Source organism: Bacillus rossius, chromosome 3, assembly GCF_032445375.1.
Source record: "Bacillus rossius redtenbacheri isolate Brsri chromosome 3, Brsri_v3, whole genome shotgun sequence".
Taxonomy (NCBI): Eukaryota; Metazoa; Arthropoda; class Insecta; order Phasmatodea; family Bacillidae; genus Bacillus; species Bacillus rossius.
Genome location: NC_086332.1, coordinates 7,822,543 through 7,848,376, shown reverse-complemented (window position 1 = coordinate 7,848,376; position 25,834 = coordinate 7,822,543). Strand labels below are relative to the sequence as shown.

General features: G+C 38.5%; 1 protein-coding gene across 1 annotated transcript in view; it reads right to left on the bottom strand.

Annotated features, from left to right (window-relative positions):
* The window catches only part of LOC134530169 (murinoglobulin-1-like), a 95,604-nt gene extending 70,312 nt beyond the window's left edge, over positions 1–25,292 (bottom strand). The window contains exons 1-4 of the mRNA XM_063364806.1: positions 25,194–25,292; positions 6,871–7,034; positions 2,837–3,084; positions 1,129–1,245 (exon numbers count right to left, since the gene is read on the bottom strand). Coding sequence (XP_063220876.1) covers positions 1,129–1,245; positions 2,837–3,084; positions 6,871–7,034; positions 25,194–25,282 — 618 coding nt within the window. The 5' untranslated portion in view covers positions 25,283–25,292. The remainder of the gene's footprint in view (positions 1–1,128; positions 1,246–2,836; positions 3,085–6,870; positions 7,035–25,193) is intronic.
* Positions 25,293–25,834: the final 542 nt, after the last annotated feature.

Genomic DNA, 25,834 nt, shown 5'->3' with positions numbered 1-25,834 from the left:
GGCCTGCACCCCGCAACGGACAAGTAGCCCTCAGGGGCATATCTGTACTCAGTAATTGTATGGTGTGACGTCAATCCCTTGAATAAAGGCACGTCGCTACTACGGCAATCCCACGCATTCTTCTTTAACGTAAATTCCCAGGCAAGACCGCCGACGGTTCTAGCAGACCACGCTGGGGCAACGAACCACGAACCCTCATTGGTTAGACACCGAGCTAGCCTGGCGCCCTCCCGGAACATAAAACGTTAATCAGACCAGCCACCCCGCTAGAACTCGCGCCCGGACTCGAACACGAGGCCGCGGACGACGGCAATTTACACAAGCATTAATAAATAAAAAGGAGTATATATATTTTACATTGTTAAAATAGTACTTAAATCAATCGCCAATTGGTGGACATTCGGGAAAAACCTATGGTGATTCAAGGGTTGCCTTTGTTTTCTGTACATGTATTACGACATCAATTTTGTTTTGATTATATAATCACCAATTAATTTATGATCAAAAACTACAATTTTTATAAATTCAATTCACTGTAAAATTAATGCTTTAATTCTTGAATTTTTAGGATCATTTACAATTATTGACTACACAGACTTTTAAATACATTAACCATAAATTTATTTTATGATTCTCAGTATAGATCCTGATTAAAAAAATTTGGTATATTAGGCAATATTTTATGTGATAACGCCATAAGAAGACATTGATGAAAAATTGCATATTTTTTTAATTTTCAAAAATTATTTACAGTTTTTGCAAATTTAATTTAAATAATTTGTTTAAATATAATCACGAAAAATTAGTTACAGAAATAAACTGAAATCAAATCAATGTCAATAAATTGTTAATTTGAAATGACGAAATTGGACTAATAAATCAATTTTTCTTTTTAAATTGCTGCTTTTAAAAAAAAACCGCCCTAACCTGTTTGATATTATAGAAGATTTTCCTCGCACGGCGGTTGGCCGGTTCTCGCACGCTTGGCTCGGGCGGTACATGACAATGAGTCATGCTTTTTCGTGCGTGCAGCCGGCGTTCATAGATTTATGACGTTATCACGTCAAAAAAAAAAACCTAGTCAACTAAGAAAAAACTGTGACCGTGCGAGAGACGAGGGCCACTCACGATCTGCGGCTCGGGGGACAGCGGGAAGCTGAACTCTGCCAGACCCAGTCTGGTGGACGTGTTCAGCCACTGGGCCACCACGAGCCGTGCAGGGTTCTCCAGCCACACCTTCCGGATCTGCGCATGCACAGCGGCGACTCACAGCAACACGCCCAAGCACAGACGCCTAGTGCACCTCCGCAGTGATACTCCCTCGTTACAATCCTGGGGAGGGCGAATGAGCTTCAAGAGGTATGGAATACCTCTCAAAGAAAATTAGTGTTCAAAATTTAGAAAATAATAATAACACCAACAATGACAACAGCAAAAAATAACAATCCGTTAAAAAGGCTACCAATGTTCAATGCATTTCTGACATACAGGAAATTAATTATCAAAACTAGGTTTTATATCATGAAGTATAACTGCACATGCTGAGTTATAAAAAGAAAGATACAGTAGCACTTAAAAAGAGAAACAAAAAAATTTTTATACATAAAAAAAACACTGAACCAACTTCAGAGATCAGGTGCCGACTGGAGTATATTACTTTTAGTTATTACTACATTTTTTTTTTTTTTTTTTTAGTAAGAGTTTAACATAGCATTACTCCTGCCCCCTGCTAATAACAGCACTTTAACTAAGAATATGTTATGTTGCTAATGTTTTATAACGTGTTCATACTTATTTTATAATTGTGTTTCATCTATTATGCCCAGACATTGGTGGTATTTTGTTTATGCAGAAAAATCTTTATTAATAATTATTCAATTCGTTTAGGTTTTACATCAAATTGTATTTTTTAAATTATTTTTCTTCTATTACAAGTTGTTTGGTCGGGCCAATTAATGTACATATTAATTATGTTTGGACGTTGTCTGATCAAAATTCTAGAAGTTTTAAAAGGTATGAAAGTTATGGGGCACGACACTCCAGCGCCACAAATTAGTGCATTGTTGGAAAAACCCAGCACGTAGGCGCATGACTGTGTAGCAATAGAGTAGAATTATTGCTGGGTGCTATTTCGCCAGCCATCAGGGTCAAGTATGCCGTGAAGTGATGTGACGCTCCGGACTTCCATGGAACAATTTTGGCCAATATTTTTTCCCTGCATGGTAATGTGTCTTGTGATTGGTTGGTTGGCCCACGGGGCTGTTTTCCCTTAACAGCCAAATCAAATAATTAAAATAAAATTATTTAAAATAACTGAATGTTCCTATTTAAAAATTTAAAATATTATTTAAATATAAAAATATAAAATATATATAAACATAAATATAAAAATATAAAAAATTTAAATATATTTATTTCAAATACTGACTTAAAATAAATACCACTTAAACAGAAGAAGGAAAGGGTAAACTCTCCCAGTCATAACTCTCCTTGCTTACACACAACATGTAAACACATTAAATGATTTATTTTACAATCCTGCATTCTCTTACACTGAAATAGGCTGATTATGTATATGTAAAAAAAAAAAAAAAAAAGAATATTTCATGTAATTTCATTTTCAGAGTATTTGCTTATGGGTAACACATTATTCAAGTCTAAAAGCGTGCCGGTACATTTCATACCAAAGCACGGTGTTATAACGGTAAAATGGACTCGCAAAATGATCTTCAATGATTACTGAAAGGTCACTCGGGGCGAAGGTCGGGACGGTTCCCTGCGCTAGGCCCCAGTCGACCCGGCCGCGGGGACAGTCGGGGGACGCTAGGGCACTAGCCTGGTCCGCGACGGGCGAGAGGTCGTGCCGCAGGGCCAGCACCCTGAAGCGGACGGTCTGGCCGCCCTTGTAGACGGGCTTGTCCGTCTGCTCGAGGACGAGCAGGGGGTCCCGCTGCAGGGCGACCTCCTTCACGCTGCTGACCACGTACTCAGGCCGGTGGTCGAAGCGCACCTGCAGGTGCAGGCGGCCGCCCGTCTCCGCGGTCGGCGGCACCCTCAGCTTCAGGCACGCCCCGCCCAGCTCCGCTGCAGCACGGCAGACACAGCCGTTTCCACCCCGGTCGCTCCCGCCCGTCGACGCAACACACAGGCACTTCGAAATTTTTTTTTATAAACATTCAAATTAGTGTTTTCCAGGGGCGCAACAACTAAATTTCCAAAGGGGGGGCAATATACCTTTTTATAAAGAATCATCGATCCCCCCTATTGAAGCAGGAAGTTTGGGGGTCCTCCCCCGGGACAATTCGTTATTCAAGGTAGATAATGGTGCTATTTAAGCAATTTTATTATCTAAAAATTGATTACACAGCACTTTCTTTGCCCCCGTTTGCCCCCACTTCAAGGTTTCACAGGGGGGGAAAAATACCCTTGCCCCCCCCCCCCTGTTGTTGCACCCCTGGTGTTTTCCATCACCAGTTGAAGGATTCTGAGGGCTGCTTTCCTCCTAAAACAATATGACCGTTCTACCAGGGATGTAACTAGACTAGTTTCCACCCAGGCAAGGACTCATCTTGGCATTTCCCTTATTTTTAAACCAACCAAACCTAAACATTTCCTGACAACACCTCACATCGCCACCGCATGTTAATTCCACTATTCCAAATATTTTTGATTCAACTTAGATGGTAAATTAATATTTGCAGTCATTTCATTTTTTATACATTGCAAGAGGTATAGTATGTGAAGGGGGGAAAAAAATAACAGTTTTTAAATATTTTGACGGTATGCAAGTATGTACCTTTGAAAAAAAATAATTCAATTCATCTGCCCTCCAACACTTTTTTTTTGTGTTCTTACACTACCCATGTAAATATCTATAGTAAAATTCTCTTTGCCAGTTTAGCCCCCCTCCCCTACCCGCCCCCCACCCACCACTTTCTAGTTATGTCCCTGCTCACTGCTAATCTGATGACATCATCCATTACACAACAAACACATTATGTCAACAAAGATTGAAAAGTCATCAGCTGACTGCAATTAACACAGTGAAAGGTGTTTAATCCGGTATTCATTGGTTCTGCACATTCTGTCTTCCGGCACCAACTGAGCCTCTCACTATACATTATTTTCTGGTGAATTCAGACTGTTGACCTAGGCCACCAGGTTGCATTTCTGCCCTGCCTGCATTTTTACTAAGCTCAGAGTTTGTAACTGTCAATATTCATTTCAATACAGTGTTTCCTGTTTTTCTAGTGGGCAATGGCGGCTTCAGGATGACTTTTCGGGAGGGGCTATCGCACAAAGAAAGGTCGTAGTTGCAAACAATGAAAGTGGTCATATATTGGCCTTGGAATATTATTTACAAATTACAGGTTTCAAATACAGAACCTTAGTAGCTCCATGCAACTTTTGATGAGATAAAAGTTTAACATATGAAATTAAATATTTAAGTAAACCCAAATATACACTAATCAATAAAATTGGTCTCGGGAGGGGCTATCGCCCCCACCGCCCCCCTTCTGGAGCCGCGCTTACTAGTGGGTTCCTTTTAACATTTTATAGTTTTACATTTGGTTTTTGTTAAAACGATACTATAGTTTAATAATCCAGCAAAACTGCTAATATCACATGGAAGTGACCCAAACGTGCTAGATTCCACACCCTAAGCTGTAGGTATATGGATGTTTAACATACATCATTCTTATTGTATATGCTTGTGCTATCTTTGTTGTGTCTTGTGTCATCTAGAGTTGAGTCTGTTTTTGTTGTTTATCCTTTTAATTAATACTCTATCACACGCCACATTGAATTTTTCATTTTATCTTTATTTCTATGAGTTAAAGACTGTTTCTGTAAATTTAACATAACCCACTTTTACATATTTTGTTCCGTTACAAATATTTCTACAGACATCAGCTCAGTGTAATATAATGGGTGTAAAAAGTTGCGCAGGTGTAAAAATTTTGAACACATGTGCGACTGTTTACACTCACTATTATACTAAGTGAATATGTGTTGGAAATATTTGTGACAGAAAAATAAATGAGAGGTATCGTGTTAGAATTTATAAGAGGGTTATTTTTTTTTCAACCTCCGATCGGCTGTAATAAAAAAACGGGAATGAATTGGGAAATTATTTTAATGTCAAAAGAAACGTGCATCTTTACTCTATTTTTCCACATAATCACCGTGCAGATTGAGGCATTTGTCGTACCGATGCACCAGCTTTCCAATACCCTCTGCATAAAATGATGCCTCCTGCCTATTCAGCCACGTTTTAACAGTGCTCTGCAGTGTGATTACAGTTTCATTTCTCAATGGCATGCCCATTAATCGATACCCTAATCGCTCGTACACGAATCGACACGTCTCATAGTGTTTACCCCCTTCCACCAACCATGTGGAGCGGCCAACTCACACCTCAGTTGAAGCTTGGTTATGGGAATGTCAACATGGCTGCAATGATAAACTGTACGGCGAAATGCGAGCTGCGTGGAGTCATCCGTTTCTTACAGGCAGAAGAGCACACTGCAGCAGAAATCCATCGCCGAATGAGTGTTGTGTACGGTGAAAACTTTATGAGCGATGGCGTTGTGCGAGAGTGGTGTCGGAAATTCCGCGAAGGCCGTATTGATGTTCATGATGAAGGTGGCCAAGGAAGGATGTCGGTAGCAACAGATGAAACAGTTCAGAGAGTTGATGCAGTTGTTCGTGAGACACGTCGATTCACGATTTCAGAACTGTCTGAACAATTTCCGCTCATTTCAAGGTCAGCCCTATACGCCATTGTTACAGACAATCTCGGATACAGGAAAATCTGTGCCCGATGGGTGCCCAAGATGTTGACTGACATCAACAAGGAGTGGCGAATGGCATCAGCCTTGTCGTTTTTGCTGCGTTACGCAGACGATGGTGAACACTTTTTGACTCAAATTGTGACAGGTGATGAAAGATGGATTCATTTCGATAATGAAGAAACAAAACTTCAATCACAACAGTGGATGCACACCTATTCTCCAAACAAGCCGAAAAAGTTCAAACGGACATTCAGCACCAAGAAACAGATGGCTACAGTGTTCTGGGATCACCAAGGTGTGCTACTGGTTGATTTCATGGAGCCAGGGACAACAATCAATGCTGCTGCATACTGCGCGACACTACGATGGCTAAGACAGTCAATACGCAACACGCGGAGAGGAATGCTGACATCTGGTGTTGTCTTGCTTCATGACAACGCCCGACCGCATAGTGCCACCGTAACACAACTCCTTGCAAGATTTCGATGGGAAGTGTTTGATCACCCTCCTTACAGTCCGAATTTGGCACCGAGTGACTATCACCTTTTTCCCACGTTGAAAAAGTGGCTTGGAGGACGATGCTTCAACACCAATGATGAACTGCAGAGCACTGTTAAAACGTGGCTGAATAGGCAGGAGGCATCATTTTATGCAGAGGGTATTGGAAAGCTGGTGCATCGGTACGACAAATGCCTCAATCTGCACGGTGATTATGTGGAAAAATAGAGTAAAGATGTACGTTTTTTTTGACATCATAATAATTTCCCAATTCATTCCCGTTTTTTTATTAGAGCCGATCGGAGGTTGAAAAAAAAATAACCCTCGTAGAAAGTCATCAAATAAAAGTGCTATACAAATAAAATTATCAACTTTCAGGTGAGACCAACCCTTAAGTATGTATTTATTGTATTTTTCTGTATTTTTTGTAGAGTTAATTATTTTTATGCATTTATATTTAGGCTTTTTTTTTTTGACAAAGGCTTTCCTCAGACCTGTTTCCAAAAAAAAAATGATTTGAGGACTCTCTATAGCTATATTCACACAAACTGCTTGAAATGTGTGATGTAATTCTCACCGCGTTGCAGGAGGCTCTTGGTGGAGCATATCTGCTGGTCGGAGGTGAGATGCAGGAGCGAGATGTTGACTCTTGCTGGTCCGGACACCCCGTGCAAAGACAAGCACAACCGCTCAGTGCTGCCGGACAGCAGTCTCTTGGGCGCCGTCAGCACAAACCCAGGCCTGCCAGCAGAAAAAGACAGCAACATCGAGTTCTGCTGCATAAGCTGCTGGCTCCCTGATATGTGTTGCCCATTGCAGTCCAAATTTTTGCGTTAGAATTAATGGGGACATAGATGACAATATTTCAGGTGTAATGAGTTATTCCCCAAAAGGCTTCGAACTTTATCGCTACCCATAAGTAGACAAAACATGCCGGTGGTACCATTGGAAACAACACTCACCAAGTTACATCTTAAGGTCACCATATGGGCCAATCGACTCATGGCCATATTTACTCACGTATTTATTCATCAATACCCGTATCTCGTCGACAGTGAGGTCATGATGATAAGTAAACAACAACACAGTCCAGGGATTTGGGAAATAAATTGACTAAGTAAGTCGTATAAGTATAAATCCCAGCATATGCTTGGAGTGATTTATGAAAATCTTGGAAAACCGACATTGGGATGGCCGAAATGAAATTCAAAATAAATTCCTCTAGAATGCAAGTCCAATGTATTTTTTTTTCTTCAAGGCATCGTCACCTTGCTCTATACACCATTGGTCCATAATTTATAACATACTATGATCATCCATTACAAAAGCCATTACGAGATATGCAGTAGCCTATTTTAAGCCACTGACGATTCTAAGATCTAATGTGGAACTGTGTTGGCTCGTTGGCTGCAAATCAATAAATCATGTTTGTAACCTACCTGTATATGTTATCTGCAGTTTCATTTTTTAAAACAAAAAAAAAAAGAGATTAAAATGTGATATTTGAAACAACAAACGTCTTTCACATGCGCACTGTTCACGAAACACACTAACTTTAATCTAAATATTAGTACGGGAATTCCCCAACTTCTTCAGTAGCGGCAACCCCAATGCTATATTCCGCTTCCGATCCATAAAAGTATTACACAATTGTAAATATATGTATATAATATTAAAATATTTATACACACACATAAACACGTCATTGAAGTAAACAGATATTTTCTTTTCCGAATCGAACCAATAAGTGTATGCCACATTATGTTTTAAAATAATATTAACATTGCTGGAAGGCACCCGAAGCCATAAGGGCGCGTTCCGTACAGCGGGAAAAGCACTGCCGCAATGTTGCAAGCTTCCACTGCATGCCGGTGCAGCACTGTACAGTCGATTCTTACGAATGATTTGCCTCCAGCAATGTTTTTATTTACTTACTTTTTTTTAATAGTATGAATGTGTTTTATTTCCTTTTTGCTTTAATGTTTTTATGTAATTTGAAAATTATTTGTAAAAACTACTTATTGGGGTTACAATAGGCCTACAGATAATTTGTCATAACTAATTGTTGCAAAACTAATTTGTTTTACCTAACTATACAACGAACAGTAGTACAAAGACATAAAAAAAAACCTTAAAAGTCAGTCATTGGGACTGTCGACAGAAGTGAAAACTTAAAAATTGGTTTTTAAATGTGTAATATGAAATCATTTCTACGTCAAATGTACGCAAGAAAATGATTTTGGTATTATATCACTAGCATTTTGATGACGTAAACCCATAGGTTTTGCCCCTACCAATAATAACTTTAAAACTAGAAGAAATGAAGTTTTTTCATTGAAAGAATAAAAAAATTTTAATTTAAATCTACATATACTCAACATTATCTCTAATAAATCAATAACCTGACATTTGAAGAAATTCACATCGTAAATAAATAAACAAAAGAAAAAATATAACCTCAACTTAACTACCTACTAAAAAATATCCAATACTCGCAAATTACCACACAATAACGTTAAAATTTCCTTGGAAAATAAAGATAAAATTTAAAAAAAATGGTTGACTGTAAAGTCGGTTTACGGACGATAGTTTAACGTGACAAATCATAACAAAACATTGATAAAATAATTGCATACCTACTTTATGAATAAAATTGAATCATTTTAATTTTAATAATAAAAGAATTAATACCTACTTTAAATTATACTAGTAAGGTGGTTGACCCAAATAAGGCCATGCTTTTAATAAGGCCACCTATCGATATCTTGAAAAGTACATTGAAAACACCATAGGAGGCAGCATTTACTTGATCTGCATTGGAGCAGTATCTGGTGGCTATGTTTTGAACTACTTGCTCTGATTCGTTGTAAACCATATTGAGAGCAATGTTTATGAGGTGAAAATTAGCGGTAAGTAGAATTAAAAAATACTGATTTATATGTATTCTTGCACTATAATAAGTGCTCTTTAAGCATATGTCATAGTATATTCTAAAAGTATTAATGTAATGCTGTAAAATGTAATAATAAATAAGCAAGCAGTTGCCCCGAATAAGGTCATGTGTGGCCTTATAAAGGGCACAGAGTACTTTATTCAAGATTACAAACTATTTACACTTTTAAACTTTTAGTTTACTAGTGTCAAAGAACTTGTAGTAGCTGCGATGCATTTCAAATAATGTTATAATTTTTTATAAAGATTTTATGGTGTCACTAATTCTATTGTTAATATTTTAAAGATAATATAATTATAGCTTGACAAAACTTTTATTTGACCAGTACCAATATTGTTACAGTTACACAGATAATAAATATTCTATGATCTTACGAAACATAGAATTATTCTTATACGTTTTAATTACAGATAAATATGGCTCCCGTGCAGTCAAAAGTGCGGAGAGCTCAGTGGAGAAGTGAGCAAATGAATGCAGCCATATCAGCCGTCCGCAGTGGGCGTTCTGTCAAAGGTGTGGCATCTGAATTTGGTATTCCTCGAAGAACATTACGGAATCATGTGATGATATCAGGTAGTACAGACAGAAAATTGGGACGGTCTCCTGTCTTGACCATAGAACAAGAGATAGAGTTATGTCGAAGGCTCTTTCGGCTAGCAGATGTTGGTATGCCTATCACAAGTAATGTTCTAAAGAGAAGTGTTTATACATTCTGTAAAGAAAATTATATTATTAACCCATTTAACCCATTGAAGAGAAAAGCTGGACGCCGGTGGCTGGAATTATTTCTGAAAAGACATCCAGATGTAGCGAAACGCAGAACGCAACATCTTAATCCTGGAAGAGCTTCGAAACTTAATCCTTACATTGTCAGAGATTACTTTGCCAAACTCAGAAATGTCATGTTAGAATGTGATGTAACTGATAAACCTCATTTTATATACAATGTTGATGAAAAAGGTTGTAGATTAACTCTACACCATCAACAACAGGTTTTTGCTCGTAAAGGTGTTAAAAGGGTTCACATCATAGCATCGGAGCATGCAGAGAATATTACAGTTGTATCATGTGGGAATGCTATTGGACAATTTGTGCCACCAATGATTTTATTCAAAGGCAAACGACTGAAACCTGAACGGGAAGAGAACTTGCCACCAGGGTCCAATGCTGTAATGATACCAAAAGGAAGCATGACATGCGAAACTTTCTCAAAGTGGATTGAACATTTTGCTAAGTATAAAGCCAGCGTTGGTAGAACACTGTTAATCTTTGATGGTGCTTCCTCGCATCTAGATGCGAATATTGTTTCAGCTGCGGACATACATAACATAACACTGTTTTGTTTACCTAGCAATACTACCCACGAGCTGCAGCCCTTAGACAAACCTGTTTTTAAGTCATTCGAGTCATTTTGGGATGACAAAGTCTTGAAATTTTGGATGACTCATCCCGATCGAAAAATAAATCGCAGCACATTTGAAAAAATATTTTCCACAGTATGGCTCAGGTCTATGACTCCAGCAAATATAATCTCAGGATTTAAAGCAACAGGAATTTACCCTTATAACCCGGATATTGTCCCTGAAGTAGCATTTGCTCCTGCCTCTTTGACTGACACTCAATCCACAAATGATGGTCCAGATCTAACCTGTGTCTCAGAAGACACTTCACAAATGAACAGGGAACAGATAGGCCTACCTTCTTCTGCATCACCACACTCAGAATCAGAAAATGAACCCTCAGTTCCCACATTAAATGTTCCTTTTCGGTATGTTTCTTCTCGGTCAACTGTGTTAGAACCTCATGTTACAAATCTGTGTGCTGCAGTTCGTGCACTGACAGACACTATTTCCTCTACTCCAACAAACACCCTCGCCCAAAATTCCGTTGATTCTATCAACACTTCTGGTCGAACACTCTCGGCAATCCTGGCCACACCAAAGTAGAAATCACAAAAGACCCAGCGACGTAACTCCATCAATTCGAAGGCTTAAAAAGTCGTTAAATCTTTATTTCAAGAAAAAAATTCAAGAGCAGTGACTAAATCTCCGCGAAATAAAGTGCCTAATAATCTACGCATTCAAGTAGGGAGACTGACTTTAAGAGAATTGTCACAACCAAGCACCAGTGGAACTCTGTCACAGCCAAGCACCAGCGGAACTCTGTCACAGCCAAGCACCAGCGGAATTCTGTCACAGCCAAGCACCAGCAGAACTCTGTCACAGCCAAGCACAAGTGGAACTCTGTCACAGCCAAGCACCAGCGGAACTCTGTCACAGCCAAGCACCAGCGGAACTGTCACAGACAAGCACCATCGGAACTCTGACACAGCCAAGCACCAGCGGAACTCTGTCACAGCCAAGCACCAGCGGAACTCTGTCACAGCCAAGCACCAGCGGAACTCTGTCACAGCCAAGCACCAGCGGAATTCTGTCACAGCCAAGCACCAGCGGAACTCTGTCACAGCCAAGCACCAGCGGAATTCTGTCACAGCCAAGCACCAGCGGAACTCTGTCACAGCCAAGCACCAGTGGAACTCTGTCACAGCCAAGCACCAGCGGAACTCTGTCACAGCCAAGCACCAGCGGAATTCTGTCACAGCCAAGCACCAGCGGAACTCTGTCACAGCCAAGCACCAGTGGAACTCTGTCACAGCCAAGCACCAGCGGAACTCTGTCACAGCCAAGCACCAGCGGAACTGTCACAGACAAGCACCAGCGGAACTCTGACACAGCCAAGCACCAGCGGAACTCTGTCACAGCCAAGCACCAGCGGAACTGTCACAGACAAGCACCAGTGGAACTCTGTCACAGCCAAGCACCAGCGGAATTCTGTCACAGCCAAGCACCAGCGGAACTCTGTCACAGCCAAGCACCAGTGGAACTCTGTCACAGCCAAGCACCAGCGGAACTCTGTCACAGCCAAGCACCAGCGGAACTGTCACAGACAAGCACCAGCGGAACTCTGACACAGCCAAGCACCAGCGGAACTCTGTCACAGCCAAGCACCAGCGGAACTCTGTCACAGCCAAGCACCAGCGGAACTCTGTCACAGCCAAGCACCAGCGGAATTCTGTCACAGCCAAGCACCAGCGGAACTCTGTCACAGCCAAGCACCAGCGGAACTCTGTCACAGCCAAGCACCAGTGGAACTCTGTCACAGCCAAGCACCAGCGGAACTCTGTCACAGCCAAGCACCAGCGGAACTGTCACAGACAAGCACCAGCGGAACTCTGACACAGCCAAGCACCAGCGGAACTCTGTCACAGCCAAGCACCAGCGGAACTGTCACAGCCAAGCACCAGCGGAACTCTGTCACAGACAAGCACCAGCGGAACTCTGTCACAGCCAAGCACCAGCGGAACTCTGTCACAGCCAAGCACCAGCGGAACTCTGTCACAGCCAAGCACCAGCGGAACTGTCACAGACAAGCACCAGCGGAACTCTGTCACAGCCAAGCACCAGCGGAACTCTGTCACAGCCAAGCACCAGAGAAACATAGCATAGCAGAAAATTCAAGTCATCTGACAGCTGGTACTGCTTCCTTTGTGACCAAGATCGTCTTGCTGATATGCGACTCTGTGCAAGTTGTAAGCAGTATGTGCACGATGAGTGTGTTGGATTGTCAAAATCAGACAAAGAGATCTTTTACTGTCCCGAGTGTGCCTAAAATGTTTTTGTGCCCCTGACAAAAAGCTACTTATTCTTAAGTTTATAAAATCTTCAGAGGTTGTTCAGCTTCTTGTGTGTTATATTTATACAATAATTGTGAACAAATGATAAGAGTGTGTTGGACGAATTAATTAAAGAGATTTTGCATTGTCCTCCATTTGCCAATTTTTTGCTTTTATGAGTAGTAATTTTTAAGTATTTAATACCATCAGAGTTTGTCAAGCTTCTATTGTATTCTTTTTTAACAATTAAATACCATTCCATACCTGTTCCGATTTTTTTTTTGTAACTTGTCTGTTTAAATATTATTGTGTGGCCTTATTTGAAGCACCTCGCTCCTAACAAGGCCACTTTGCACTTTTTCGAGTAGAAATAAATATATTGCTAACTATGAACATATTGGAGTTAAGAATTTTTCAACATGATAAGAATGGATCAAACAAGGTTTGATAAAATTGTGTAACTCTAATTATTTATTTGAAACATTTGAAAAATTTATTACCTAAAGCTTAAGGTGGCCTTATTTGGGTCAACCACCTTAATCAGATTTTTAAAATGCAAGAATAATTAACCTTTATTGCCGAAATTGTTGTTGTAATAAGCAATGAAAACCACATTAACTTTTTACTTCACTTTATAAACAGTCGAGTGGAAGAGATATAGATGCGGCGCAAGCGTACAATGAGCGTAACGGGACACAGCGTAAACGGAACAATGTGCGTAACGGGACACTTTTCGTGCGTGCAGCCGGCGTTCATCGATTTATTACACGTCACGTCAAAAATAAATAGTTTTCTTAAAAGGAATCCCTCTCATCATAAAACTCGCACACTCTGAACCTCGTCAGACGAGATGGCATCTGAACAGATCAGAGAACATTTGCAGAATCTTCTGACTCACTTGTTTCAGCCGTCCACACTGCCTGCAGCGTTACTCATTTGAGCTCTTGATTGGATGAGTGTGTATGTTAATAGGACCGATGAGTCACTTCCCATAACTACCACATTCCAACAGGCGAGCGCAACGCAAAAGTCATGCCAGCCAGACCTATCCTCAAGGACAAAGAAGGAACCCGTGCGGGTAATGTGATATAAATACATGGGAAGATCATTAACATGCTGGGCGTAGATTCTGAGGGAATTGTAACTGTGAAATGGGGATGATCAGGGGCGTAGGAACCGGGGGGGACAGGGGGGACGTGTCCCCCTGAACTTTTTGGGTGGAGGGGACTGTCCCCCCCCCCCCCCCCCCAACTTTCTAGACCGTGATATTTTTATTTTATAATATTATTCTGCCCAACTTTATTTGTAATTTCTTCACTCATCAAATTTTATCTTAAGGAAACAATAATAATTTTAACATCGATGCATCCAATGGTTAGATACAAAAACTGCCTAAAAAGCGCTATTTTGCACTTTTAAAATCAAAATTTTCCTGTGGAGGACTTCCGGACCCCCCCCCCTCCCCCTCTTAGTAAGAGGGGAATAGGTTTACATGACATCAAAATCATTATTTGTCCCCCCCAACATTATGAACACAGCTACGCCAATGGGGACGATAAACGTAATAATAACAATGCCAAAACGATGTTTTAAGGAAAACTTTACTAGTGCTATAAGGATTTACGATTATTGAGTAAATATATATACGTATGCCTTGAACTCGCACGAAGCTTTAGTTTTAGTATGCTATATTATGTTACAATACCTAAGTGCGCAGTTTACAAACGGTATAAAATAAATTAATAAATTAACTTTCCGAATAAAATTTTTTTGGAAATAAATAATTGCGTGCAAAAGGAAGTACAAATTCTAAGTGATTAGGTGCATATCAATAAATAATAGTTTAAAAAAACTAAAAAAACACGCTTTTATAGAAAATCAATTTAAAAAAATAGAAAATAAATTTTAATAAATTTGAATTTAAAAAAAGTGTAAAATAAAAATAATGTACTTTATTTAAAAAAAAGCGTGGGGTGCATGGTGTCAATAGTTATAATTATTTCATTGACATGAGTGGAAGGATTATCATTTTGATATCATCTTAAAAAGCACCTCAAGCTTTTTTTTAATAAAATACATTTTTTTATTTTACACTATTTTTAATTCAAATTTATTAAAGTTTATTTTCTATTTTATAGTTGGATTTTCTATAAAAGCGTGTTTTTTTTAAATTTTTTAAACTATTATTTATTTTCTGCTTTTTAGTTTGGTTTATTTATAAAATAGTGTTTTTTTTAATTTTTTAAACTGTTATTTGTTCTAATCTACAATTAATTCCGTGATAACTATAAGTAACTGTAATTATTTTCCAAATTACTAATGTGTACAGCTGTATTGAAAGACAAATCTCGATTTTAGAAGTCATTCAAAGATTTTAACGTTATCAATATATACAGTGAGACTTAATGGTATAAGGCAAGGGCGGATCCAGAATGAGGGTCAGGGGGGGGGGGCAAATTAATTTTTTAATAAAACTTTAGTACATTGAAAATTGAAATACAGAACACTAAGATTAGTACCTATGGTCTTAATTACCATGTTACTATATTTGACAGTGGGTTGGAAGCAGAAGGATTATTATGTAGTTCTTATTTCACTTTCTTCTCATGGTTCTTTTACGGTATAAAGCAATTTGATACACATAAAATTTTTCACAAACATTTTAACAGACATTTACATTTTTTTTTTACAAGAAGTCTAAGTAAAATGTATAATTTATCTAAATGATGTGCACATAAATAGTGATTTTAATAATATTTCTCCTGAAATAAACAATTTTACCATCATGAGTTTTTAGTGACAAGACAAATTGTTATTTACAATTTCGATAATAAGGTTATAACATTTAATGGTTAATTTTTTTCTCAATGCCAGAGATTGATGCTAAAATAAAGTAACCTTAACTTTAAAAATCATATCTTCCATGTAATGTTTTTATTTATATCAAGAACGAAATTGTTTCTTTCATAGTTCCAATCGAATTCCTTATGGCAGGCACCTCACTACATTTTGAAATAGAGTTGTTGAGAGCATGGTTATAGCATGGGGTCCTTAAAGCATTTTTAGCTTCTTTCTGTATTTCAGCGACTGCCCCTCGTGTTTCTTATAACATTATTGAACATCCATCTTTGCCAATACCCACACATTGCTGTAGAGGAAGACCCATACTTTTCAACTGCCGCAAAACTATACCTCACAAATATTTTTCCTGTGAGGGAAAGTTCTTTATTGTCAGTCATCTGTGTTTTTTGTTGTGTGCTTTGAAGTGATTTATCATCTACTATGTTGCTTTCGCTGCATAAGTCTCCACTGTCTTCAACTTGCACTCTTTCAAGATCGTGGAAAGCATCTACAAAACCTATAAAGTCTTCTCTTATCTCACCCTTGTGTACATACCGCAGAATCAGACTAAGCTGTGATTTGTGTGATAAATCTGTAGTTTCGTCAAAAATAATTGAATAAATTCCTGCTTGCAATACGTTCGTCAAAATTTGGCTAGAAAACTCTTTACCACAACTGTCAATCAGCTGGTTTTGTGTGGTTTTACTAATGGAGGAAGTGTGTTTGATATGATGTTCAAGCATTGTATCTCCTGCAGCTACTCTAAAACGTAAAAGCTCCCTGAAATTACCTTCATTGCAAATGCTTTCATTTGTCTCAGACTCTGACAGTATGAGCTGACCATCATCCCGATGTCCACGAAATGGAATATTTGGTCGTCCCAAGAAAATAGTGGACTCCACAATGGGTTTCAATCTCAGCCTGTTATCCTGGATGTCTTGTAGGCGCTGCTTGTTCACTTTATTGAGAATATTGTCTTCAGTCAAATGGTAGCTTAAGAGAAAACATTTACCTGCTTGCACAGCTTCCTTGTGATATCTAGTATTATTATGTTCCTCTAAATCACCATTTTGCCCTAGCAACTTAGAAAATTGTATTAGGGGTTTCTTAACTAGTTTTTGCAGTTTTACTGTTTTTTTTGCCTCTTGCAACATTCCTTACAGTAAACCATGGACAGTACTTGCAATAAAGTCCCAGTTTGGATGGTGAGAAAACTATCCAGTTATATTTACTGAGGTGATTGTGGCCCAGAGATCTTCTCACCTCTTTCCCATTCTTTTCGTGTATTGAATGAGGAAACTTGTAATTTGGAGGAGCCTGCCAAGGATTCTCTAATATCTCACGTTTTTTAATGTCATCTATCGATTGCCCAATGAAAGTTCCAATGTCATTGACAGCTGTATCTGATAAAAATGTGTCAGCTTTAGTATCTTCATCAAAGGTTAAAGATACAGGTTCTGGTACTGAAGAACTTTCAGAATTCACTAAAGTAGGGTCTGCTGTTGAAAGTCTACAGGCATCTGTGAAATCATCCCCCACTACTGGTGTCAGTTCCATCGAAAGTTGTGGAACATTTGAAATAATTCCAGAAGAAGTAAAGTCATCTTTTCAAAAATTCACCCCTAATGAAACTGATGATTCCACTTCAGAATATGATAATGGTTCAATAAGCACCAAAGAAACTGGTACCTAAGAATTCGCAACAGAATACTTGGGAAGTGTTGGTAAGAAAAATGAATTAATGGTTTTCATCCGTTTCTTCGCTGATCCTTGTCTTGCGTCACTTGCCTGTAAAACCAAGCAAGGAAGTAAAATCAAGTCTCAAATTAGGTAAACTTAAAATTATTCCCGGAGTATTTATTTATTACAAATTTAAAGATTACTAATGTAATATTTAAAACCGGGATCCCACATAGCATTTTGGCTTGCGGAATGCTTTAAAATAAACTTTAGTTGGACTTGTGTAAGCTTGCCATATCCAGCTTAATTTAATACTAACTTTGATCATTACGAGAAAGCCTTGATTCGCAATTTTGCAATAAGCTAAATGCAGCTAGACAAGTCCATTTTCGTGGTAACCTTGAGCCAAGCCTGTCGTAGCAATAGCAAGCTTGCAGCAATCTGTATGCTTGGAGATGAGCAAGCTCGAGTCAAGTAGAGCCAGGCTAGCTGCAAGCTTAATATGATATCGCAGAATATAAAAAAGTTGTATTATTGTTATATCATAATATCATAGAGTAAACTAAACTTAAACTTAAACTGTAAATAAGCAAACGTTTTTTATTTGTATAGTCATTAGTTGTCATTAGAGATGGTAAATTCAACCCAGTTCAAGGAAATTGGGGACGGAATAGGCTATGGCCTGTAGCAAGTTAACTTTTAAGCATTTGCCTGGAGTGATTTCGGGAAAACAAAAATAATATCAAGATACCAGTTACTCTGAAATACGAGTTCAGGATCTTACTGCTTCGCATTTTTTGCCATTATTACTAAAATTACATAGAAGTCTTAGTTGTGTTTAATATCGTGGCATTATCATTATCTTTCTTTTCACAAAATTTTACCAATACATTTGCCTATCCAGGTACAACACGTACGTGATAGCAAGAAAATATATTGATCATAATTTTAGAGATCCTATAATAATTCCAAGTTTTGATACAAATATAAAACATATATTTTTAATTTAGAATAATCAATCAAGAAGCTAAATAGTTAAGTGTCAATTCCTGATGCATTCTTAAAGTATGCAAGGAAACAATGTTTTAAAGGTAAAGTACACCGTATTTAATTTGAACACAGTAATCTTCGTGGTCATGCTGTGTTTAAATTGTCACATTTAATTTGCTTAGTAGTTATAAGAATCTATTTTGCATACAAACATTAGCATATATTTCAATATAGTATTTGTTCTAGGTATGTAACAATAATTTTAAAAAAATCTGACTCTCATAATAATAGTAAATTAGGTTTGCTGTAATTGACCACACCCTGATAAACAGCCGTGAAACAACTGTGCATATATACCACGTCACTAGAGGTGCGCCAGAATAGTCTCCAAAACATTGCTACTCTTCGCGCGTATTGTTAGAAATAATTTTTTAGGGAAATGGCGTTCTGTAATTATTCTCAGATGAATCGCGGATGTCCTTCAATGCCTATTACTTTCATGTTCATTCACCAATCAAAGCCAATAAGTAAAGAAAGATGCAGCATAAACAAATTGTCTCAAAACTTTCCCGAGATAAATCACTATCTCTATACATAACAAATAACGAATAATTGCGAATTAGGATTAATAACACTACCATACCATATTACATACATTTATGTATTCTGTACTCACCATTGTTCGCGCTTTAGAAGACTTAACTTGCAATGCACACGTGAAACTAATAATTACGAGAAAACCACAGAAATACTTTCATTTTGCGATTTTTCAACAAGCCACAGCGCTCTCAAAATGTAAATAATACAGACATGATAGCCATATCAGTAATATCCAAGACCTTGAGTACCTACTAGCTAGAGGAGTGTTGGCATTGCAGCTCATGGCAGCCGGCAGGTGGTGCTAGATGGCTATAGTGCCTTATTTTCTCTGGCAGGCGTTTCAACATGTAGATTTTGCAACGCACTTACAACACAGCATTTACTGGCTAACTAACTTGTTACATTTAATTCTTTAGTAACATAATTGTAGTGCGGTAGTCGTGCGCACTTTATTTCTGCTTCAGAAACGTCCTTTATTTATAGGACTGCAGTAAAATAATACTTTAGTAAGTTTGATTAGGAATTAGGAGAAAATCAGTAAGTTATTCAGTGTTCAGGGGGGGGGGGCATGCCGCTATGGCCCCCCCTCTGGATCCGCCACTGGTATAAGGTTATTGACGAACAAGTGTTATCGACCAGTCTTACATACTGTACGAAATTAATGCTGTGAAGCAGGAAAGGATGGGAGTTACGGATTAATTATTACGTGAAGCGTTCCACATTTACGTAACAGGAATTTTGAGAAGGATAAGGATTGAGAAAGGATGAGGAAAGGACATTCTCAATGAGAGTGTATAGAATATGTGAGAAAAATTCGGATAGCCCGTACTAGGATTCGAACCCAGAGCCTTCCGATGACATGTCGGCTGCTCTACCATCTGAGGACCAAGCCTTCGTAAATTCCACGAATGAGACTGTGCGAAAATCCTGGACTTCATTTGTTGCAGTTGTTGGAAATTTTCTGGGCCAACTAAAAGTAGAAAACCATGTTTAACTGGTAAACGATATGCTTAAAATTTTTAAATCCCTTGTATGCAACACGAGTATTAAGGTGCACTATTTACACAGCCACCTGGACCGTTTTCTTGAACATTTAGGGGACAGCAGTGAGGAGCAAGGTGAAAGATTTCATCAAGATATTAAAATTATGGAGGACCGCTATCAAGGAAGATGGGATACGCACATGATGGCAGATTATTGCTGGGGTTTAAAAAGGGACTGTTTCAAGATATATTCAAGAAGTTCATGAAAACGAAGTTTCCAAAGTGTTGGTTCCATCGATGACTTGGTACTATCTTTGTATATATAATAATATTGGTATATACTAATCATATTTGCATAATATAATCATATTTGCATAATATAATAATATTTGTGTAATTAAATAATACGAATTTCATGTTTAATTTTTAGACTTGATTCACGGATTTAACCTAAAATAACGTAGAAATTTGACTTCCTAGGCAAAAACTAATGCCATATTTGAATTCACGGTCCCTATTTCATATGGAATCAGCTCCAAATACCCCGACACCAAAACTAATGCTGATTGCTCTGAAGCTGTGACGTCACTCGTCCTGCTAGCGCGATGTATCAGCACCTTCATGCAGAACTTACGCCATGGTGGAAAACAAAATATGTGAGGGGTTTTTAGAAGAGTTTGGGGGGGGGGGAAGCTGGCTAGACCACAAGTCACGCTTCCCGTCAGATGACAAGGAAATGGCGTCTAACCGGCTATCTGAAATGTGATGTTGTGTCCTTTGGGCCGGATATATAAACTACGCAAGAAACACAAGACGCAAAAATTTAAATAATGAAGTTTACAAATACCCGTTTATGAATTACTGAAAACGCTACAACGCTTCGGCCAACTTTCAAATTCTTGCTTTTCGGCCTGCATTTCCGCCTTCTATATTTGAAATGAAGTGTTACGAAAACTTTTAAAATGTTATGAGTATCGAATGCTACGGTTTTTTTTTGTCGCACGCTTCACGTTATCACTTAGGTCATAGGCCTACAGTAAAAGGTAATGACGCTTTTAAATTAAATTACTAATAAGTAAAAGTTTTAGTAAAATACATAATCAATGTAAAGAATTCCGTTGAAGAGATTTTTCACTACAGTTTTGCATTTTCTAGTTGTAAGCTTTGTTGTGTCTATCTAACGACTTACGTGTTTTACAAACTACCGTAGTGTCTTGTGTTTTTAGCTGAGTTTATAAACCCAAACTTACCATTTCCCCGTCATCTGTCTTTTATCAACACGCAACCATTAACTAACGAAACTGTTAACTCTTACACCGTAACTCATTTCAAACGGCTTTAACGCTGTTAAAAAAAAAAGTTGTATTGGAGTTTGTTAAAAGAAGAAAAAACGTATTTCGCTAATCATTTTATGTAACATTTTATGGAGAACATTAACTTTATGGCCTTATGCCGAGTGGTAATGAGTATTGGCTTAAAAATTAATTTGCATTTACCTGTAAAAAAATGCATGAGGTGAAGATCAAACCCACGATGGTTGGGTGAGCGCTGACCATAGAGGCCGGTGGGAAGAAGGTGGTCACTTTTGTTAAAGTTGCTCAGAAACATGAGGGAAATAAACTTATTATCTTTGAAAGATTTGTGCAATGGGAGTGCATGACTTGATGTAAGCTTTTGGACATACGCCATTGCTAAGCACATGTATGTCTGTAGAAGAAAACTTAAAAAAAAAAAAAACCAAAAGACAAAAACACAAATTAAGCAAACAATTGCTGTTGTCAACAGGATATAAACACCACATCATATTCCATAACAGGAATATGGTCAACAAACAAAGAAAAACAAAGAAAAATGGACTAACAACGAAAAAAAAAAAACACAAATGATAACAGCACAAAAATATTGAACTTATAGCTTTAAAAATAAACTAAAAAAAAAACGCTTTTATCGTTGAATGAACTAAAAGTTTAAAAATTAAATTTAGATTTAAGTTTTTGTCCAAAAGCCAAATAATTCATCACAACTCTGTGCAACTAAAAACGTGGGATGTGCTAGATGTATTTCGTCCAAAATTTTCTATCAGTAATAACAATGATTTGTAATAGATTTTCTATCACTAATTTTAAGTTAAATCAATACGAACATTTTAGGATAAAGTCATTACAAAAATCAATATATAAATTTAATCACAATAATGAACTTAAATTTTGTAATGGGTGCTTCAGGGGCGCAAGTGGGGGCCGCGGAAATTCATGTGGGGAGGGGGGGGAGGGCAGAGAATTTTGCACGTGGGGTTTACCGACACGTCATATCACATGGCCGTATGCTCTACACTCCCCATATTTGCCTACATGCATGCAATAAGAAGAAAACTTAAAAAATATACAGAAAGTTTTCCACAAGACATAGTTTTTTTGTCATCAAACAAGTTTCACAGTTTGCAAGAGCAGGCAGCCCCCCCCCCCCTCCCCCTTTAATGAGGAGCTTCTTAATTCCAGGGGAATTCTGGCTTCCCCCCCCCCCTCGCCGCGGGATCTACGCCCAGTTGTCTTAAATTTTCTATAACTAGTTTTAAGATATAGTCATTACGAAAATGAAAGAAGAGAGCACCCCACGCTTTTAGTTATACAGAGTAGTGGATCGTTATTTGTTTGTTGGACAAAAAAATATAAATTTAATTTTTTTTTAAATATTTATTTGATTCAAAGATAAAAGCGTTGTTTTTTTTAGTTTTTCTAACTGTAAGTTAATTTTATTCTTTTTAGACTCAAAATAAAAAAAAATATTGAATATGAGTAATTAAAACAAAATAAAAATACTAAATATGGGTGATCAAGTACTTATATGTTATAATGAACTTAAAAATTGGTCATTAATGTTCACGTAATCTAGTCATTTCAGCTAATGCGTCAACATTACATGGAACATTTCTTGTTATCTTAGAGCAATTAAGTTATTCTACTTGGAAACCATCCAGTGACTTTACGTGACTAAGAGCTACATAAGCCTGTACGGCAGCAAAGAGACACGATCTCTGCATAATATACAGTGCAGTCTTGCATTTTTTTTGCACGCCAAACTCAGTATTAATGGCTACATTCGCTTTTCAGCAGTACCATTGCCTTGTTTCTCTGTAAACTGAATGGCTATTGGTTTAATTATATGTACACCGTCTATGCCGAAATCAACACGGACTGATGGAATACTTGATCACGCCGGAAGAGTGGCCAGACGGTTTACGATATAGTACCGAAATTTCCCGGGCGCATTTTCCAAAATAAACCGACCTCGGAAACACTCTAAATCGAAAAGAATATCTATATTTTTGAAATTTTCTAAACCCAACCCCACCGAAGGAGAGAAAGACGAAGACCGGGGACATTTTCCACCATAACGCGACCTCGGAAAAACTCTAAATAGAAAAGAATATAGGTACTTTTAAATATTTTGTTTTCAAAATTTAAGGGCATTACCCCAACCCCTTACCCGGGCACATTTCCCACCATAACCCCGCATTTTGGATCGGAAACACTCCAAATCGAAAGAGCACTGAGTTATAAAATTTTCGAAATTTTGGGTCTTTAACCTTTCCCCTCCCTCCCTTCCCCTAAGGGTAACAGTCGATCCCGGAGCAAATTCCCGCCGTGGCCCGTCCTCATGGATACACAAAAGGCCCGGTTATTATCCACAGCTCGAAATTAGTGGTTTTTTGACTCTCTATCCCCACCCCCAACTCACCCTTAACAATAAGGTCTTAAGTTATCAAAATATTATATTGTGAGAGGTTCTTTATATGTATGCAAAATTTCAACACATTCGGACTTCGAAAAGTGGGTAAAAATTGAATGGAACGATTTTATTACATAATACATTCATACAAACATACAGGTGAAGCTAACATAAAAGCGTGGTAAGAAATGTTTACATGCTGTTGCAAAAAAAGGTTTCTCGTTACTTTATGTTTTTTGGGCAGGCAAAATTTACCATTTTATTGGAGGGAAAAATATTAATGATACTGTTTAGTTATTTGATTTCATGTTGTTCATATAAAATTTATTGACGCTCTTGTTTCTAGAAAACAGTGTAATCTCTGTCACCTGAACCACTCGATAGATGATGTGCAAATTTTTTTTCGTTTGCATGAGATGATTGATCAACACGAATTTTGGGTACAACGGGACACAAATTAGACTTTTTAAAAACGTTTGCGGCACATATAAAGGGTCCGCCTAGTCGAGCATAAATGTGCGGTCACGGGGTTTACTTTCTGTTTGTACAAACAGTTATGATAATCTTTTTGCTTGGTTTGCTTCTAAATGAGGGAAACCAAAGACGGATGTAGTCTTTCCTTCACCCGGGGCAGAACTTGTGATTCGCACACAAACACCCCCCCCCCCCCCCAAACCCTTCTTCTTCTTCTTCTTCTTCTTCTCTCTCTCTCACACAAAAAAAAAAGAGCCATAAACATAGCAGGCATAATATATTTTACACATTATGTACATACAATTGTCTAAATGTGCCTTTAATTTCACGACCTCTATGCAAGCATTACGTGCAAACTGAATACCACTGAATAGCTAATTCATTGCTGATAATCAGTAAAATGAAATATATTAGTATATATTTTATAATACTTTTCTGTTCGCTTTTTATTTCAAATTTTTTGCAGTCTACAAAAATTTGTCGTCTCACTGCGTCCCCTCTAGAGTGGTTCCGTATATCCGTCACACAAAAAAATGGGGGGGGGGGGGGGGGTTTGTCTGTAAAGCCGGTTTACGGACGATAATTTTACGTGATGACGTCATAAGAAAAAAACATTGATGAAAAATTGCATACTTTTTTAATTTACAAATATTATTGACAGTTTTTGAAAATTTTAATTTAAATAATTTGTTTGAATATACCTAATCACGAAAAATTTGTTTGAAAAAAAAAAAAGCCCGCCTTAACCTGTTTGATATTATAGAAGATTTTCTCGCACGGTGGTTGGCCGTTTTTTTTTTCACGCTCGGCTCAGGCGGAACGTGAAAATTTTTTCGTGATCGCAGCCGGCGTTCATCGATTTATAAGACGTTGTCACGTCAAAAAAAAAAAGGGGGGGGGGGGCTAATCGGGTAGAGGAGTAAGAGGACGATGAACCGAACCTCGGGACCTCGTGGTCCCCGGCGCCGCTGACAGACCTGCCGAGGCCGTGGCAGTGTCCGGAGCAGAGCAGCTGCAGCAGCAGCAGCAGCAGCAGCAGCAGCAGCAGCGGTGCCCGGGCAGCCATCTCTGCTTCGGGTCCGGCGTCTGACTGACGAGCACAGTCGCGCTCTTTGAACCGCCCTGACCCCCCCTCGGGCCGCAAGACGCCGACATCCGTCTCCTCTTCCTCCCCCTCCCCCACGCTGACTCCCTCGCGGCCGCCATCCCCCCAGACGGGAGACCTAAGATGCACATCAAGTTCTGCCATTCCCGATTACACCCGAACATTTCACCTTCGGCCAACCTCGGGATTTGTTTGCGAGTTGAAACTTAAATTATAGACATTAATGAAATAATTTGCTAATTCAAAATGGTCCGAAGCACGCAGGTGTAGGTTCGGCTCCCGGGAGTTCACTGCCTGTGCTGTTAGGGCTGACTCCCTATGTCCGATGGGCATGGCCCGCCTGGCAGGCTTCACCTCCAGTGCCGGTTGTGATTCTGAAAGACATGGAATTTTGAATTGCAAGCTTGCAACAAATACCAAAATGCGAATAGGTCTTACCTTAATTCACCTGTAACTTTATACACAAGCAGTTCCTCTATATTTAACTAGTAGTATAGTAGTAGATATTAGAGA